The 18869-nt window shown below is 42.5% G+C and overlaps 1 protein-coding gene across 24 annotated transcripts in view; it reads left to right on the top strand.

Moving 5' to 3' along the window:
- The first annotated feature begins 3157 nt into the window (after window positions 1–3157).
- KIDINS220 (kinase D interacting substrate 220) overlaps window positions 3158–18869 on the top strand; it is a 96254-nt gene continuing 80542 nt past the window's right edge. For 8 of the 24 annotated variants that reach the window (XM_043917009.1, XM_043917006.1, XM_043917001.1 and 5 more), the window contains exons 1-4: window positions 3160–3317; window positions 8693–8836; window positions 17473–17571; window positions 18722–18820. In XM_043917009.1, coding sequence (XP_043772944.1) covers window positions 8729–8836; window positions 17473–17571; window positions 18722–18820 — 306 coding nt within the window. In that variant the 5' untranslated portion in view covers window positions 3160–3317; window positions 8693–8728. Of the gene's footprint in view, window positions 3318–3624; window positions 3645–4068; window positions 4165–8687; window positions 8837–17472; window positions 17572–18721; window positions 18821–18869 lie in introns of those variants that run through there. The other 16 variants (XM_043917018.1, XM_043917014.1, XM_043917016.1 and 13 more) reach the window with 5 other exon arrangements.

The following is an 18869-nucleotide window of genomic DNA, read 5'->3' as shown; positions in this document are numbered from 1 at the left end:
GGACAAGGCACGAGCAAATGCCTAATCTGTAGACAGGCGAGGCATTGGGCCAAAGAGTGTCCGAACCATGACAAGTCTCCTAGAACAGCTTGCCACAAATGCCATCAACTGGGACATTGGGCGGCACTCTGCCCTCGGGGCCCAAGAGCCTCAAGGTCAAGCACCAAGCCTTCCCTCACGATGGTTCAAGAGGACTGAAGCAGCCCGCTTCAGCCAGTCCACCTGTCACAGATAACCATCACGGGGCTGGAGCCAATGGTGCAACTGGATGTGGCAGGTCAAGCTGCAACATGCAGTGCCAGTTCAACAGAGATATAAAACTACAGCCGACCACAGAAAATATCACTCATCCTTAGATGGACACTGCTATAAGGACTCTGAGGCTTGAGACTAGCAGGAGGGGGAGGCCCAATGCCCCTTGCTGTCCCAGTTCAGCAGGAAGTAGCCTGAAAGACCTCAACGCCCCTATTCCCAAAGAATTGGGCCTCCCATTTCTTGAGGGGGAAATGTTAGGTAGTTAGAATAGGGAAAAAGAGTCCAGAATGGTGGTGGCTAAAAGACTTGGAAGGGAAAAGCCCACAAAAATAGAACAAAGGAAAGTCCGAGGACCGGAGTGAGAACCTCAGGTAAAACAAACAGCACTCCTGGCTGGCCCAATTTACATAGGACAGGCCCAGGGAGAGAAAAACATAAAAAGAAGAGCCAAAGTTCCCCCCACCCCCACCCCGCGCACTAGGGCACTCTTCTCATCACGTCTTTGGGTTGACATGCCCTCAAGCCTTGAAGATGGATTTTCCTGCTATCTTCTAAATAAAATAGAGCTGTAACATGGAGCTGTAACACTGATTTGTCTAAGAGCTATAACACGGTCCATTCGAGACCCGAGAGCTATAACACGGTGTGTCCAAGACCCGAGAGCTGTGACCCGCCGAGGGGGCTTTAATGTCCGTCACTCCAAATCTTTGTTGTGACGAGACAAAAACCGAGGCGCATACACTCGCCTGACACTGAGTGAAATAAATAAAACAGAAAAGGAGAAATATCGTGTGACATCCCTTACATGTGAAATCTAAAAAGAAATGATACAAATAAACTTACTTACAAAACAGAGACTCACAGACTTAGAGAATGAACCTATGGTTGCCAAAGGAAATGGATAGTTTGGAATGGACAGGTATACACTGCTATATTCAAAATGGATAACCAACAAGGACCTACTGTATAGCAAAAAAGAAATGAAAATTAATTTATAAATCAACATACATTTTCATAAAATGAGAAAGGTATGCTTAACATCATGTATTGTTCAAGGCCCTGAAAATAAAACCTATCATACTAAAAAAAATTTTTTTTCAACATTCTAGAGGGTGTATAATGATATCACGCTTCTGTGTGGCATTTCCCTGATGACCAACTATGTTGAAAATTTTTCATGTGTTTAAAGATCATTGTGAGACAGGCTGAACCTGGGACCTGGGACCCTTTGCTGCAGTGCTTATACCTGGACAAATATTTCCTTGAGCAACAAAATACCTAGAAACTATAAGGGACTGAAAATAACTGAATGCATGCTTGGTTGGGGCAAATTATGGAAAAGATACAAGAAGACCAAAGAAGCCCAACTGCCACTTCTGAAGAGCCAGGAGCATAAACAGGACACTAAGCATGACCTCCGTACATAGAACCACCTAAGGAGTGGGGAAGCCACCTAAGCCATCCCTCTGACCTGATCCCTGGACCCACCCTGCCCTCACCCCATATAAGGAACTAGCTCATCCCCTCTTACGGAGGGAGCAAGGGAACCTGTTGCTTGTTTTCACTCCCTCCTGCTGCCACAGGAGCCACAATAAAGCCTTGCCTCAATTTAAAAAAAAAAAAAAAAAAGAAAAAAAAAAAGAAGTTAATACAGAAGATGGATGATGAACTCTTTTTGAGGTCACACAGAAAGCTACATAAGAGAGGACCGCCTCCTTAAAGACAAAAAAGAATTCCTCTGTCGGACTCTGCTGGACAAGAGGTGGAGAGAGAACAGCACTCTGGAAACAGTGGAGATGAGACCTAGTATGGCCTCATGTTCCAGGAACTGAACTGGCCAGCCTGGGATGAGGGCAGGGGAGAGTGGTGGACAGTAGGATGGCAAGATGTCTGGCAGGGGCCAGCTCCAGGGAAGCCTCATGTGTTAAGTTCTATTCGGGAATTTGGTCTATGGAAACTGAAGGCTGCAGAGAAGTTTAATCCAAGTGACATGATCCCCAGTCTCCTGGGGAAACAGTGGGGCGCCAGCAGAGGCAGGGGAGGGTAATTGGGGGCTTTTGATATAGTCTTGCTGGGGAGCTTCTGAAGCCTTTAAGCAGATCAGGGGTGCTGAAAGTGGCTATGGTCAGGCAGTGGGCTGACTGGGTGACATCAGGGAGGGGCAGAGGAGGGAGTGTGTATCTTCCCAATTCCTGTCCAGGTCCCCCGCCAGCGTCGGTACACCAGGGTCACACCAGGTGTGATCACACCAGAGACTCACACCAGGTCAGAGGCTGACGATTCCAGCGCTGAGCTTTAAACTCTGGAAACAATCAACCAATTTGACGGAGGCGAAATGCGAGAGAAATTAGGAGAATCAGAGTCACAGAAGCCCAGGGAAGCGAACATTCCAGGAGGCAGTGGTCAAGGAAACTGTGAGTGGAAAAGCTGTCAATCTCGTTTGGCCGCAGGCAGTTCAGAGGTCCCTTGTGGGGAGGCTGGGGCGAGGCTGGGCTCCGGTACTGTTTAGGGGGGGAAATGAGAAAGCCAGCAGGCGGTGGCTCTAGGCGCCAGGATTACAGGCCCCACAGCGGCTCTGGGTTTGGGAGGGATTTCAGCCGGCCTCCACCGGCAATATGTTTTGAAGTTAAAGATTGCGGTTTATTTCTCTGCATAAGCTTTGATGATAATGGTGAGCAGGGATAATAAACTCGCCAGAATATGAAGAATGACGGTGACGATGCGTTATATACTGTCTGGGGAGCTTGCCAAAATACATCTATTTCGAGGTTGGAAGGAAGGTGCAGAGGGCCGCTAGCCTCTCCTGCGCCCGCAGCCCCGTCTCCTTCGGGCTCCCGGGTCGGCCGGCAGGGGGCGTGGCCACCCGTCAACCCGCCCCGCAGCCCAGCGTCACGTGATCTGTCAGTTCTGGGCGATAACTTGAAAATGGCTGCCGGGTGTGGTGAGGGGAACGCGCCGAAAGCCACCGTCACCCCCTTTCTAGTCTTCTGACAGCACCTGCGGCAAAGCGGTTCCTTTCCGCCTCAGCGGTGGGCGCTGTTTTGGGGCCAGGTTGTGAGACGGTCAGTGTGGTGGTCCGCGGGGAGGGGCGGGGTGTGTGTGTGTGTGTGGCGGTGTGTGTGTGGCGGTGTGTGTGTGTGGCGGTGTGTGTGTGTGTGGCGGTGTGTGTGTGTGTGTGTGGCGGGGTGTGTGTGTGGCGGTGTGTGTGTGTGGCGGTGTGTGTGTGTGTGGCGGTGTGTGTGTGTGTGGCGGTGTGTGTGTGTGTGTGTGTGTGTGGTGAGGGGGGCGAGGCCGGTAGGAAAGAAGCCCTGGTTTGTAGGGGGATGTCGTCGAGCGGGGAGAGTCGGCGGCGGCCGGGCGGGGAGGGAGCGAAGGCCTGCTGAGGAAGGGTGAGGCCGGGTGTGGGGAAGGAACCGTGGGCGGGTGAGGAGGGGGCGACGCAGGGCGCGCGGCTGGGTTCGGGAAGGTAGGGGGCGGCCGACGACGCGGGGCCTGGCTCTTGGGGCGGGTCCGCGCCTGCCGGGGGCCCTAGGACGGTCTCGGACTTGCTGTCCCAGGTGGTCAGCCTCTTTTGGGGCTGCGATGGGGGATGTGTGTGACACCGGTGGGTTGTTTTTTTTTTTTTTTTTGGTTCGTTTGTTTTTTACGGGGCAGCCGCAGGCACACCCACCACCACCTCCAGAACCACCTTGGCCGGTCGCACGAAGGCAGGCGTCCCAGGTTCCTTTCCCTGGGCTTTCCAAGGGCGTGGTGGTTGGGTTTTCTCGCTTTTTGTTTTCTCACCAGGCTCCATTACTCCATTGTCCACTGCAGGCCGTTATTTCAGCTAAGTATCAGCGAGCCATTGATTACGATGCTTCCATGATTTCTTTACTGCGAAGCGACTTCTTTGTCAGCCACTGACGTTCGGTTAGTTTTCTTTCAGATTGTTTTGACATATAGAAAGGTTTAAACCTATTATTATTTAAACGTCTTTTTTTTTAAAAACTATGGAGCCGTCTTTGGTAGCCGCTAGGGGCACCGGTTAAAAATGTGGCTTTCTCAGCCTTACCCTCAGAATTCCCATTCAGCAGACCTGGGGTGTGGCTCAGGATTCCCACCCCCCCATCTCCACCTTCCGACGGGTAATTCTAATGCGTTTTGTTACTCCCTCAACTTGGAAAACAATGAGGTTGAGACGTCTAAATTTTTTTTAAAGCGCCTGAGGAGATCTGATGCGGAGCCGAGGTTGAGAAGTGCGGCGGCAAGGTTGTGTTCTTTGTTAGCTAGCTTTACCAGCATGGAAACCTTCATCAGAATCATTTTGCGGTGCTTGTTAAAATGTCAGTTTCTGGGCCCCGGATCTACTGGGGGGAAAAGCCGAAGGAATATGTATATTGGCAAGCTTCCCCAGCAACTTTGCATACAAGTTTGAGAACCTTTGTTTTACACTCTGAGTGATTTCCAGATTTGTTTTTCCTAATCCTGGGTGGATTCTCCAACTGAGGTTTTTTGGAGCACCTCACATTCAGCCTGGTCTTGTTTACCTAGCAAGGGTGGTGGGGAAGGAGGGGGCAGTAACCAAGCAGAGGGAAGTCCTGAAACTTTCTCCTGACTTTGCTCTATTTTTTAATGGGACCGCCATCTTCCCATCACCGGTGTTTGGTATCTAGTCATCTTTGACTTGGTCTTTCATTTAAAATCACATAATTTTTAAAATTTCTACATCCAGAATCTTTGTTCTAGATATTTCAGTAGGTCGAAGGGTCCAGTATGAGGGATTTTATCCTGATCAAGTTCCTGTCTCTCATTTCTTCTCCATCCCTAGCGCCTTTCCCCTCTCCCATAGGCTGTTTTGGTGGTTCCCTGACTGACTGTCTCTAGGGTTCTGATTCTGGAAGGCACACAGTACTGGGGGAAGCTTTTCCTGGGATCATGTGCGTGTCCATCCCCTTCTTCCCTGCTTTTGCTCAAGTTCTTTGTCACCTTCTCTGTTAGTGTGTGAGGGCTGTTTGGAAGGCAGGGAACAGTGATTTACTCTTTTACCTCAGGGAAAAGGTAGTTTATAGGACTGACTGAGAATCAGCAAGAAATTGGGATCTAAAGCAGCTCCCACCTTCTGTAGCTCTCTCAGGGGCCTCATTTGTTTTCTCTGGAGAAGTCTTTTTCTCCGTTCATATCTGTTGAGTCCTCTCTCTGCTGCCTGGCTGCCTCAAAACTGTAACATTTTGTTCTTGGCCTGTAATGACTGGGTATCTGGTTTCTAATTTCCAGGTTTAGAGAGAGGAATCTGATTGGCTAAGCTTATCTTTTTGAACAGTCACATGTCCTCATATGCTCATTCCTGGATATGGCTGATGGTAGTAGAGAAAGGAAGGAGCGAGCAGGCCCTAAGCTGGTCTGGGAGGAGGGTGGGTGGTCAGGGAGACCTCCCTGGGGGAAGGGACTTTGAAATTGAGACCTCTAGGCTGTCTCTGGGTGGTGGGGGTGGTGGGATGAGTTGGGCGAATGAGTTTGGATGAGGGGAAGATCCTGGTCTTCTAAAGGTGAAGGGGAGAATGGTTTGAAGCTGACAGGTAATCTCTGAGTGACAAGAGCTGAGGATGATCTCATATGGAGAATGGGAGGGGGGGGTTGTGTGTGTGTGTGTGCGGGTGTGTGTGTGTGTGTGTGTGCGCGCGCACGCTCATGTGAAGAATGGAGGTGTGTGTGTCTGTTTTGAGATAGGTGAGAATAGCGTGTATTTTAGATGGGTGAGACTAGAACCTGTTTCAAGGATTCATTTAAGAGGGAAAGCAGAGCTGAAAGAAATCTCTGAGGGAGGGATGGGGACCTTCCAAGAACATCATCTGATTTATGGGCACACTTGCGATCAAACTCTTGATTTGTTAGAAGTCTGGCTGATGGGAGTCGTTTTATAACTGTCAGCTGTGGCAGATGGTTTTGTCCTGTTCAGTTAATAAAATGTGATGTGACTTGATCAAATTCAGTTCAGACAACATTTATCAGTTCTTTTAATATGCACAAGAAACTGTTTTAGGTACTTCTGAATTTGTGAAGGTGAGACTTGTGAAGTTGCTTCCATTAAGAAATTTAACAGTAAAGAAGCGACGGGTGGATGAATGCAGAGATTGCCAGATTTCAGGCATGTGATGTTCAACGATATGTAAGGTCTGCCCTAGTATCCGCCCCCCCCCCCCAATACACAAAGCAGAGCAGTATCTAATGTAGCGCTCCCCAACCTTTTTGGCACCAGGGACCAGTTTCATGGAAGACAGATTTTCCACAGACCTAGGGGGTGGGGGACGGGTTTCGGGATGACTCTCATAGGGAGCCCACAACCTAGATCCCTCGTGAGCACGGTTCACAATAGGGTTCATGCTCCTGTGAAGATCTGATGCTGCCCCTGATCTGACAGGAGGTGGAGCTCGAGTGGTAATGCCAGTGCTGGGGAGTGGCCTCAAGTACAGATGAAGCTTCCTTTGCTCACCTCCTGCTGTGCGGCCTGGTTCCCAACAGGCCCCAGTATGGGGGTGAGGGACCCCTGACCTAATGAACCCTCATGTACCCATCCCCCAAGTCCAGCCAACAGTTATAAATATTTTACCAATTTTATTTTGGCTGTTTCTTACCCCAGTACCCCTTTTCTCCTCCAGTACTTTAAAGAGCTCTGAGACTCTGCAGGGCAGAAATAGTGTATTGTTCAGCTTACCAGTGATAACCTGAAGCCCAGTGCTTTGCAGATCATACCCTTTCAGCAGACTACTGTTAGATCGGACTGTTACTCAATTACAGCAGTGTAGAATTGAATGCATTTTCTCGGAATTATATAACAAAGATCATTTTTCCATACTAGATTTGTTTAAAGAGTATCTTTCTAGTAGCTTAAGGCGTGCAGCTTCAGTTTCTAAGTTGGTTTTATAAAAAATTTTATTACCATTTTCTACTTAATCTTAGTCTGAAGGAATTTATGTCTTAATCTAAGTCACTATCTATGATTGATGACTGTTAAGTTTTATATGTCTTAAGGTGACATACATATAATCCACATAATGGATTGGGGAGAGAGGTAACAAGATTTGAAAATCTAAGATTTTCAATTTTTTAAATAATTGGTCAGTGTCTGTTACTACTTTTCTTTACTCATTCTAGTCTTGTGGGATTTTGTGCTGAAAAAAAATATTTGATCCAAATAAGGACTTTGTCAGACATATATGTGTGTGTGTTTACAAAGTAATTGCAAAAAGTACAAAGAACTCTCTTCTATGCATTAACCAGATTCACCAGGTGTAAAATTAAAAGTTAGGGTGCACATGGTCTCTGTAATTAAATTCATATTAATTTCATGTGGGAGAGGCCTATGTGTGCAGGTCTGGTGGAGGAGGAATTTAGACAGAAAAGCTCGCCAGAGGCCTGGACATGGCACAGTGCTTGGCATGTTCAAGCAGTGATGTGGTGAGGGAGAGGGGTAGGAGATGAGGTCAGCAGTGTTAACACCCTGTCACTTACAGTCATCTAGGCCAAGGTCAAACATTCGATTTTTACCTTGAGGACTCTGGGAAGCCACTGGAGGACTTTGAGCAAGGAAGGATGCAATCTGACTCAGTAGTGCTCAAGGTGTGGTTCTTCAGTCAGCAACCACAGGGGTAGCATCACCTGGGAGCTTGTTAAAGGTGCCAGGGCTGTACCTGGACCTGCTTGTCAGAATCTCCCAGGGAAGGGCCCAGGCATCTGCTTCACAAGCTCTTCAGGTGATTCTGATGAGTATAATGATTTAAGAAGCTCTGGCCCAGCTTACATTTTCAAAAGATATCTGTGGTTGCCTTGTGGAGGACAGACCATCAGAAAGGCAAAAGGGAGGTAGGGAGAGCAGTTGGGATCTAGGTGAGAGGTCACAGTGGCTGGGCCAGGGTGGTTGAGATGGAGGTGGTGAGTAGGAATCAGATGTGAAATATATTTTATAAGTAGAACTGAAAAGTTTGCTCGTAGGTTGAATGTAGAGTATAAGAGGAGGTGATGAGTCATTCATAATTCCAAGGTTTTGGCCTTAGAAGGATGGAGCTGGAGTGGCCATTGACTGATTGGGATTACATAGCAGGGGGAACAGTGGAGTGCTTTCTCTTGTTTGTGGGTGATGAGGGGTGGGTTTGGGGGATGGATCTGGAGTTTGGGGGTGTGGATGAGTTAAGGCAGGGAAGCCTGGTGTGCTGAAGTTCGTGGAGTTGCAGAGTTGGACACAGCTTAGTGACTGAAGAACAATAGTGAGTTAAGAGTGAGATGAGTTTGAGTCTTGGGAAGAGGGGGTTGGACATTTTGACAGCTGAGCTTCGGGGCTTTGTTTTCACTCCTGCCAGTGGAGGTGTATTTGTACAAGCCTAAGGTTAGGAAAGATATAGTTAGTAGTATCTTTTTTCCCCAATCCAAAATTACATGTATTTTGTCTAATCTGCTTTAACAGGTATTGGAGTAAAGAAAACTATAGCTTTCTGTGAAAATGTCAGTTCTAATATCACAGAGTGTAATAAATTATGTAGAAGAAGAAAACATTCCTGCTTTGAAAGCTCTTCTTGAGAAATGCAAAGATGTTGATGAGAGAAATGAGGTAAGACCAAGTTTCTAAAGTTTAATTCTTTTTACAGATGTTTGTGGACTACCTACTAAGTAAGTGTAAGGCACTGTGCTAAAAGGGTAAAGGTAAGTAAGAAATACATAGTTCTCACCCTCAGTAATATTGACATAACTTCTCACAGTTAAAAGTACTTTGAATTCTGTACCTTTGAAATATACCTGAACTTCTATAAATGACTGAACATTGAATTAATGATTTAGATTTATGATTGAGAATTGTGGTTGACTTTTTTTTTCCAGATAGAATAATCACTATTCAAGAATGATTCAAGAATTATTACCGAAATCAGAAGTATTTCTAGAAAACTTTAGAGGGGCTTCTAATCCCAATCTTTTTATAAAAGATGAACGAGAAAAAACAGATTAACCAGAAACTATTAGGGCTTTTTGAAATATTTTCTTTATTGGAGCCTCAGCTGTTTTCCTTAGTTGTTTATTATACACACCTTGGGATTTTAAAGGCCTGCGTCTTTAAGAGACAGCTAAATAGGTTGTGTGTTCTGTTTACTAAGATTGGGGAGTAAATATTTATTGTTTTCATTAACTTGTATTAGATATTTCTATTCAACAATCCTAGCAGATAAATGGTAATTTTATCATGAACAGCTGAGCTGCAACATTTTAGGGACTAATAAACTAGGGAGGCCTGGTGTGCTGTGATTCATGGAGTCACAAAGAGTTGGACACGACTGAGTGACTTTCACTTATTTCATTTAGTATAACATCCTAAATGACATGTTGGTTCATCCATGTTGGAGCATGTGACATGATTTCCTTCCATATTAAAGCTGAATACTATTCCATTATATGTAGAAGGGCTTCCCTGATTGCTCATTTTGTACAGAATCTGCCTGCAGTGTGGAAGACCTGGGTTTGATCCCTTGGTTGGGAAGATCCTCTAGAGAAGGGAAGGGCTACCCATTCCAACAGTCTGGCCTGGAGAATTCCATGAACCGTGTAGTCTGTGGGGTTGCAAAGAGTTGGACATGACTGAGCGCCTTTCACTTTCATATGTAGATACCATGTTGTGTTTATACATTTATCCACTGGTAGACATTCAGGTTGTTTGCTTTTCTTGGCTCTTGTGGATAGTGCTGCATGAACATGGGTATGCAAATATTATAAATGTTTTCAAAGCTACTGAATCAACAGTTATTACATTATTATTATTGTTGACTACCTAATTTTTTTAAATATTAGCTGTCATTGAAAAATGTTATAAAAATTTTATTAGAGCAATACAATTATGATAACTCATGTTTTATTCAGTATTTATGTAAATATGGTAATGGTTCTGTATACTTAGCTCATTTAATTTGCATAGCAGTTCTGTAAAGAATTATACTTATTTATCTCAACTTACAAATACACGACTTAATCTCTCAGATTCCGCCTGAAGATACTTCCTGGTGAAATCCACATTGAATGCTGTTCTGTCTTAACATCAAACAGCCTATGATTTGTTGATGCCCTTTTGTCTTCCTTTGAGTCTTCAGAATAAGTTCATCTAATGATGATGTCTATATTTTCAATGTTTATATATTGCACAAACTGTATTTTGGTTAGTTTACATCATTATTCCTTTCTATGATTATGAATAGTTAACAGTTGTTACATATAAATGAGATAAAATTTATAATTGGAGATTGTTCACCATTTTGAAAGAGCTGCTTATTGAAGTAGTCATTCTATTGGCATTAGTATATTTGGAGTAATAAAATGATAGTTTAAAAAGATTAAGCTTTACTTCTTAGATACTTTCTTTGGGAATATTGAGAAAATAGCTTCACTTGGAAGGAGAAAAATAATACACAATAAGCACAAAATTATATTGATCTTATTCACACAAAGAATGAAGTGTATATGGTAAAAAACTTAAAATGTTATCAGGCATGCAGTGGCATTCAAGGAGTTTTAATGATATTTACCTCTAGTTTAATATTATGTCAGTTAAAATTGGAGTTTTAAAATAATACTTTGAAACAACCTGGCATTGTTAAATTATGGCTCACTGTGAAGGTTATAGAGAGAGTAGAGTAACTTTTTCAAGGCCTTATTTTTTTTTTTAGCATTTTGCTTCTACTGCTTCTGATAAAATTTAATTTTTATTGAATTCTAAAGAGTTGCTTAGACTTTCTTTCCTTATTTCTCACCTTTAAAAAGTGAAGTACTTAGTTACCTCATTTAATATGTTTGGTTTTCAGTTTTCTAAAGGTTTCTTAAATGTTATCAATAAAAGAAAATAATGTGGGGGAAATTGCCTCTTGCCGTCCTTAGCATATAATCGGTTGCAATTAGTAAATACCAGTTTTCTCCCTTCTTTCCTTTCTGCTTTATTTGTAAACTAAATAAAATTCTTGGCCTCTGAATATTGTCAATGATGGCAGGTCTTTGCCCTTTGTATGAATATTCTCTATGATGGCAGGTCTTTGCCTTTTGTAGAGTAGTGAAGGGCTTTAATTTAATGTTATTTTTGAAAAGAGCAAAAAGTCACTATCAGCTCTTCTTGATACAGGGGTATAGTGTTGAGGTTGAACATTATTCTCCTGTTGAAGAAAATGAAATGGGACTCTTAAGTTCAAGAGATGAATTTTGTCATGTGCTTACAAGTAGAGACCCTGAAGTAAAGTTCAAAGGAGAATTTAAAAATGTTAAATTTTCACTATAATTACTGGAAGAAGTAGCTATCCTCAGAATGCCACTGCTTTAAAAGGCAATAGTTATTTAGGTCCAGTAAGGTGGCTCAGACAGTAAAGAATCTTCCTGCAATGTGGGAGACCTGGGTTCAATCCCTGGATTGGGAAGATGCCGTAGAGGAGGGCATGGCAACCCACTCCAGCATTCTTGCCTGGAGAATCCCCATGGACAGAGGAGCCTGGCGGGCTACATACAGTCCATGGGGTCGTAGAGAGCTGGACATGACTGAGTGGCTCAGCACAGCACAGCACACCTGAATACAAGTGGGACGACCCAGGAACTGGGAAGACCAAAAAGATGCTGAATAGGAGATGTTTTTGCATTGTAGCTTCTGGGAAGGTGAGATAAAGCATGGTACCTGCTGTGGGGAACTTCAGTTGGCATGGCAGTGTTCTGTTTTGGTGTGTTTTGGTTTGAGGTTCTTACCAGTAGAGTAGGGGTTCTATGAGTTATGTGATCCTGTATTTTTTGGGAAAGAAATGGACTTGAGATTTGCTGAGATGTGTGTGGCGGGTTAGGTAGGGAAGGGGCCTTTAGTGATTCACATTGAAGTAAAAGAATCAAGTTGTCATGATTGTTTGTTTCTGAGTCACTGTCTCTACAACTGTAGTTACTAGATGGGTTTAAACCAGAACTAATAGAATAAATATGTTTTGTGATAAGGCATAACTTACAAGGTAAATATCATTATGTCTTTTCAGATTAATAAAACTTATGGCAGCCTTTCCTGAGAATCACTTATTTATTTGGATATTGAAGCTACAAAAGGTTAAGGATTGCTTTTGAGTGCATATAACAACTCCCCAAATAGTGGCTTAATCAAATTAAGGTCTTACTTTTCTCATGTAATGACAAGCTGGAGGAGTCATTCCGAAGTTGGTATAATGGTCTCAGGATATCTTCCCAGGCTCCTTCTGCCCACTGCTATGCATGCCAGTTATTCCCATCAGCAGTCTTGATACAACTGCAGCATTGTGTCCACATATCAGGCAAGAAGGAAAAGGGCACAGGCCAGCTGAGTTGGTCTAATTACCAAGCTTTCCCAGGAGATCTCACTAGAGTGGTAGCATGGATGGTTTCCAACTGCAAGTAAGGCTGAACAATGTAGGTTTTTTTCGCTGAGCAGACTGCCACCCCGAACAAAATCCTGTTGCTCTAGATACTGGGTAGACAAACGGTAGTTTCTGCAAGAGAAATTTATGACTGTTCAAGTCTTATTTAGCTTGTTTCTAGTTAATCACATTTATACCCACTTTCTTTTTGTATTATGGTTTTTTAATACACATCTAATTAATTTTTTCCCTCATACTCTAAAAGCACCTTTCTTTGCAAACTATCTGAAATGTGCCTGTGACCACAGAAGGTTAACAGAAAATGCCCGAGTCTTTGGAATTGCAGTTTTGAAAACTGATGTGCAAGTCCTATATCCTTCAGTTCAGTCACTCAGTCATGTCTGACTCTTTGCGACCCCATGAACTGCAGCACACCAGGCCTCCCTGACTATCACCAACTCCTGGAGTTTACCCAGACTCATGTCCATTGAGTTGGTGATGCCAACCAACCATAATCCTCTGTCATCCCCTTCTCCTCCCGCCCTCAATCTTTCCCAGCATCAGGGTCTTTTCAAAAGAGTCACCTTTTCGCATCAGGTGGCCAAAGGACTGGAGTTTCAGCTTCAGCATCAGTCCTTCCAATGAACACCCAAGACTGATCTCCTCTAGGATGGACTGGTTGGATCTCCATTCAGTCCAAGGGACTCTCAAGAGTCGTCTTCAACACCACAGTTCAAAAGCATCAATTCTTCGGTGCTCAGCTTTGTTTATAGTCCAACTCTCACTTCCATACATGACCACTGGAAAAACCATAGCCTTGACTAGACAGACCTTTGTTGACAAAGTAATGTCTTTGCTTTTTAACATGCTGTCTAGGTTGGTCATAACTTTCCTTCCAAGGAGTAAGCGTCTTTTAATTTCATGGCTGCAGTCACCATCTGCAGTGATTTTGGAGCCCAGAAAAATAAAAAGTCAGCCACTGTTTCCCCATCTATTTCCCATGAGGTGATGGGACCAGATGCCATGATCTTAGTTTTCTGAATGTTGAGCTTTAAGCCAACTTTTTCACTCTCCTCTTTCACTTTCATCAAGAGGCTCTTTAGTTCTTCTTCACTTTCTGCCATAAGGGTGGTGTCATCTGCATATCTGAGGTTATTGATATTTCTCCCTGCAATCTTGATTCCAGCTTGTGCTTCCTCCAGACCAGCGTTTCTCATGATGTACTCTGCATATAAGTTAAATAAGCAGGGTGACAATATACAGCCTTGACGTACTCCTTTTCCTATTTGGAACCAGTCTGTTGTTCCATATCCAGTTCGAACTGTTGCTTCCTGACCTTCATACAGATTTCTCAAGAGGCAGGTCAGGTGGTCTTGTATTCCCATCTCTTTCATAATTTTCCACAGTTTATTGTGATCCACACAGTCAAAGGCTTTGGCATAGTCAATAAAGCAGAGATAGATGTTTTTCTGGAACTCTCTTGCCTTTTCGATGATCCAGTGGATGTTAGCAATTTGATCTCTGGTTCCTCTGCCTTTTCTAAAACCAGCTTGAGTATCTGGAAGTTCACAGTTCACATATTGCTGAAGCCTGGCTCGGAGAATTTTGAGCATTACTTTACTAGTGTGTGAGATGAGTGCAGTTGTGCGGTAGTTTAAGCATTCTTTGGCATTGCCTTTCTTTGGGATTGGAATGAAAACTGACCTTTTCTAGTCCTGTGGCCACTGCTGAGATATCCAAATTTGTTGGCATATTTAATGCAGTACTTTCACAGCATCATCTTTTAGGATTTGAAATAGCTCAACTGAAATTCCATCACATCCACTAGCTTTGTGTGTAGTGATGCTTCTTTAAGGCCCACTTGACTTCACATTCCAGGATGTCTGGCTCTAGGTGAGTGATCACACCATCGTGATTATCTGGATCGTGAAGATCTTTTTTGTGTAGTTCTTCTGTGTATTCTTGCCACCTCTTCTTAATATCTTCGGCTTCTGTTAGATCCATCCCATATCTGTCCTTTATTGAGCCCATCTTTGCATGAAATGTTCCCTTGGTATCTCTAATTTTCTTGAAGAGCTCTCTAGTCTTTCCCATTCTATTGTTTTTCTGTATTTCTTTGCATTGATCTGAGGAAAGCTTTCTTATCTCTCCTGGCTATTCTTTGGAACTCTGCATTCAAATGGGAATATCTTTCCTTTTCTTCTTTGCTTTTCACTTCTCTTCTTTTCACAGCTATTTGTAAGGCCTTCTCAGACAGCCATTTTGCCTTTTTGCATTTCTTTTTCTTGGGGATGGCCATGATCACTGTCTCCTGTACAGTGTCACGAACCTCCGTCTGTAGTTCATCAGGCTCTCTGTCTATCAGATCTAGTCCCTTAAATCTACTTCTCACTTCCACTGTATAATCATAAGGGTTTTGATTTAGGTCATACCTGAATGGTCTAGTGGTTTTCCCCTCCTTCTTCAATTTAAGTCTGAATTTGGCAATAGGGAGTTCATGATCTGAGCCATAGTCAGCTCCCGGTCTTGCTTTTGCTGACTGTACAGAGCTTCTCCATCTTTGGCTGCAAATATAATCAGTCTGATTTTAGTGTTGACCATCTGGTGATGTCCACGTGTAGAGTCTTCTCTTGTGTTGTTGGAAGAGGGTGTTTGCTATGACCAGTGCGTTCTCTTGGCAAAACTCTTTTAGCCTTTGCCCTGCTTAATTCTGTACTCTAAGGCCAAATTTGCCTGTTACTCCAGGTGTTTCTTGATTTCCCTACTTTTGCATTCCAGTCCCCTCTAATGAAAAGGATATCTTTTTTGGGTGTTAGTTCTAAAAGGTCTTGTAGGTCTTCATAGAACCGTTCAACTTCAGCTTCTTCAGTGTTACGGGTCGGGGCATAGACTTGGATTACTGTGACATTGAGTGGTTTGCCTTGGAAACGAACAGAGGTCATTCTATATCCTTAGGGACATAGATTCACCTAGTTGGCTTTAATATATATATTATACCAATGACTTTGATATTTCATTTTTTTTATCCCAGTTGATTAGAAGGCAGAAACATGCTGTAGAAAGGAAGTCAGAGACATTAGCGCTGACAGAGGCAAGCCGTGTATAATGATTGATGTCTGTAGTTATGACTCAGAATCATAAACATAATGGTTAAGTTAATCTGTTTAACAAGTAGCAATGTGCACGTTACGTTAAGAAAAAACAGTTATCATAAAGTTGTAATCAAATATATTTAAAGGATAAACTTTTCACCTGGAAAATCTACTTATGCATAATGTCTCATTCTCTAATGACTCTGGTTGAATGACATGTGACTACCACATGTAATTTAGCATCCAACATTATATGAGTGTCTGTATGTAACTTGATTTACTTGTGTACCTTAACTCAGTCTTTGTGTTTCTCTTTACTTAAATCTTACAGTAGCATGTGTTGTTACTAGGATTATTTGCTTGTTCGTATGTTGCCATTAGTAGATTTGTAAATTCTTCTGGACTTTGCTCACTCTTTTACTCAATAAATATGTGAACACCTGTGTGGCAGTCACTGTGCCTTATGGGGGAGTTTCAGTATTCAACAAAACAGGCATGCTTCCCACCCTTGGGGAATTTAGGGCCTTTAGAGGAAACACAATAACAGTTGTTCATCATGCAAATAAAAGTGTGAGTACAAACAAGGATTAGCATGGTACATGACATTAGAGCGGGTTAGCAAGTCTTCCCTGTGGAGTTGTTGTTTGACCCAAGAGATGCCAGGTGGGAAATAGTTAATTGGGTGGGATAGAGGGATATAGAGATGGGAAAGAGCTTGCGTACAGTTTGAGGGCACAAGTGTGAGGAGGAAATGGCCTGGCACAGGTTTCAAGGTAGATTTTCATGGACCACAGGCCATGTAAGGACTTCAGTTCTTATCCAGAAGAGCCTAGGAAACCATTAAGGATTTTAAGCAGTGGATATTGTCAAATTAGCATTTAAAAAAAATAACTGAAAAACTGAAAAAAACAACAAAACAAAATAAAAATAACTGATGTTTTCCTGCACATTGATATACATTCAGTAAATAGGTGCTTAATCTATCAAATGGAACTCAGGCTTTGGTGTAATTTTTTTCTTTATACCTTGGTATGTTTTGGCACCTTTAGTACTTGTCACTGTTAGCTTCTGGTCTGTTTCATGTCATGGCATGTACAGAAAATGATCGTATGCATCCCTGACTTGGGATAGACGAAGCTGACAGCTGGAGGGAACCTGTCCCAGGATCCAGCTGCCCAGGCCCTGCCCCATGGTCTCAGGGCTTCTGGAGCCCGTGTCTTACTGCCGTGACTCATTCTGGGGACAGGCTGGACAGCACTGCTGTAGCTAGTAGGAACTTTAGTGTAATGAGTTAAGGTTATAAGGGAAGGCTTCAAAACACTCCATGATATTGCAGCACCTGTATTGTTTTTACTGTTTTAGTTTTCTTCCTCTGGTCCTGATAAAAACATCTTATACACACAGCAAAACCACATTGTGTATCAAATTCTAGCTGTATTGTTAGAGGATTTGGTTGCCATAGATATTCTGAGATTATTGTATAAATTGTGGAAGTTGCTTTTCAGTGCCTAGTATTACACATGTTGCTTATTTTAAATAAAATTGCAGTGCCCAAAACAGATTATGCATGCTATTGTAAAAAAAAAAAAAGCATTTTCTCTTGGAATTTCGTATTATTAGTAAACTGAAAACTTGAATTCAGAGGTGTTTCTAAATTAAGTGCTGTAAATAGAGCTGAACGTCATGGAAATGTATGGGTGGTATATTTAACTGGTGTGTCACCTAACATGCAGCATCCTGGATGTTCTCTGTGTCTCTTCTGTCTCTAGTGTGGCCAGACTCCATTGATGATAGCTGCTGAACAAGGCAATCTGGAAATAGTGAAAGAATTAATTAAGAATGGCGCTAATTGCAATCTGGAAGATTTGGTATATATTGATTTACTCATTTGCCTTTTTCTTTTCTTTAACTTTGCTGCTTGGTTTTAAGAAGTGATTTCAGAAGCAGTAAATTACAGATTGTATTTATGCTGTGTATCAACATTGCTCAGTAATATGCTAACTCGATTTTTTTAAAAGGGCATTTATTACAGGAGAGAAATTTTTACCTTCATTGAGAAGTCTCAGCTCTTTGTGTATTTTTTTATGTATAGATAGCACTCACTGAATAAGGAGCACATGTAGCCACTCCAGTATTCTTGCCTGAAAAATACCATGGACAGAGGAACCAGGTGGGCTACAGTCCATAGGGTTGCAAGAAGTTGGACACGACTGAGTGACTAAGCATGCACACATATACACACACTCAAAATTAAATGCCTGCCTAGAAGATATCCATGTAAGAGTCATACTGCTAAGTAACTCCCCATAATGGTATCTTCTTATTAGAAGCATCATTACCTAGGATAAGTCAGAAAGATGTGGTCCCTTCTGATACCATTTGTAAAGGATAAATCACTATTTGAGAGGCTTGCTTCTCTGCTTCTGAGGAATTATTTTTCAGGGTCCCATAGCCACATCTGTTTTTCTGTTTGTCTTTATAATTCAAATTGATGATACTAAATTGATGATTGTAATTGAATGATCATTTGAATTAAATGACAGTACACATGAATAAAAGGATAGGATACTTGCAGCCTTTAAAAAATAAAGGAGACCAGTCCTTTATCCCATTGTTTCTGAGCACATCACATGGGATGGCTTTAGTTTAATAGTTTGTAAATATGCTTTTTTACTTGACTGAAGGCTTTTGAATTTCAATTTATAATGTTGTAGCCACACAGATTAGCTCTGAGGTTTTGATACTCATTTTTTCTCCTTTTTAAAAAACACAGTGATTAAAAGTCCAGTGAAAAGACTGCACAAGAGTTGTGAAGCCATTTCTACATCATTATAGTCATATAGGTAGTGAGATAAATTCTTAACAGAGCTTATGCTTCAGTGTTATTTCAGAGTAGCTTAGAGTGTGTCAGATCATGTCAATTTGGTATGATCTTCTGGTATGTAAATTCAAATTTACCTGACTTTGGAATGTTATTTTTTGTTTTGAAATGATAACATTTATGTCTGTATATTCAAGGATAACTGGACAGCGCTTATATCAGCTTCAAAAGAAGGGCACCTGCACATTGTAGAAGAACTACTCAAGTGTGGGGCTAATTTGGAGCACCGGGATATGGTATGGATACTCTTTACAGTTGTTAATCAGCTGCAGTCTTATTAACAGT

This window comes from Cervus elaphus, chromosome 11 (genome assembly GCF_910594005.1).
Source record: "Cervus elaphus chromosome 11, mCerEla1.1, whole genome shotgun sequence".
NCBI classification, from domain to species: Eukaryota; Metazoa; Chordata; class Mammalia; order Artiodactyla; family Cervidae; genus Cervus; species Cervus elaphus.
The sequence above is the reverse complement of the archived record's forward strand: the minus strand, read 5'-3'. Positions and strand labels throughout refer to the sequence as shown.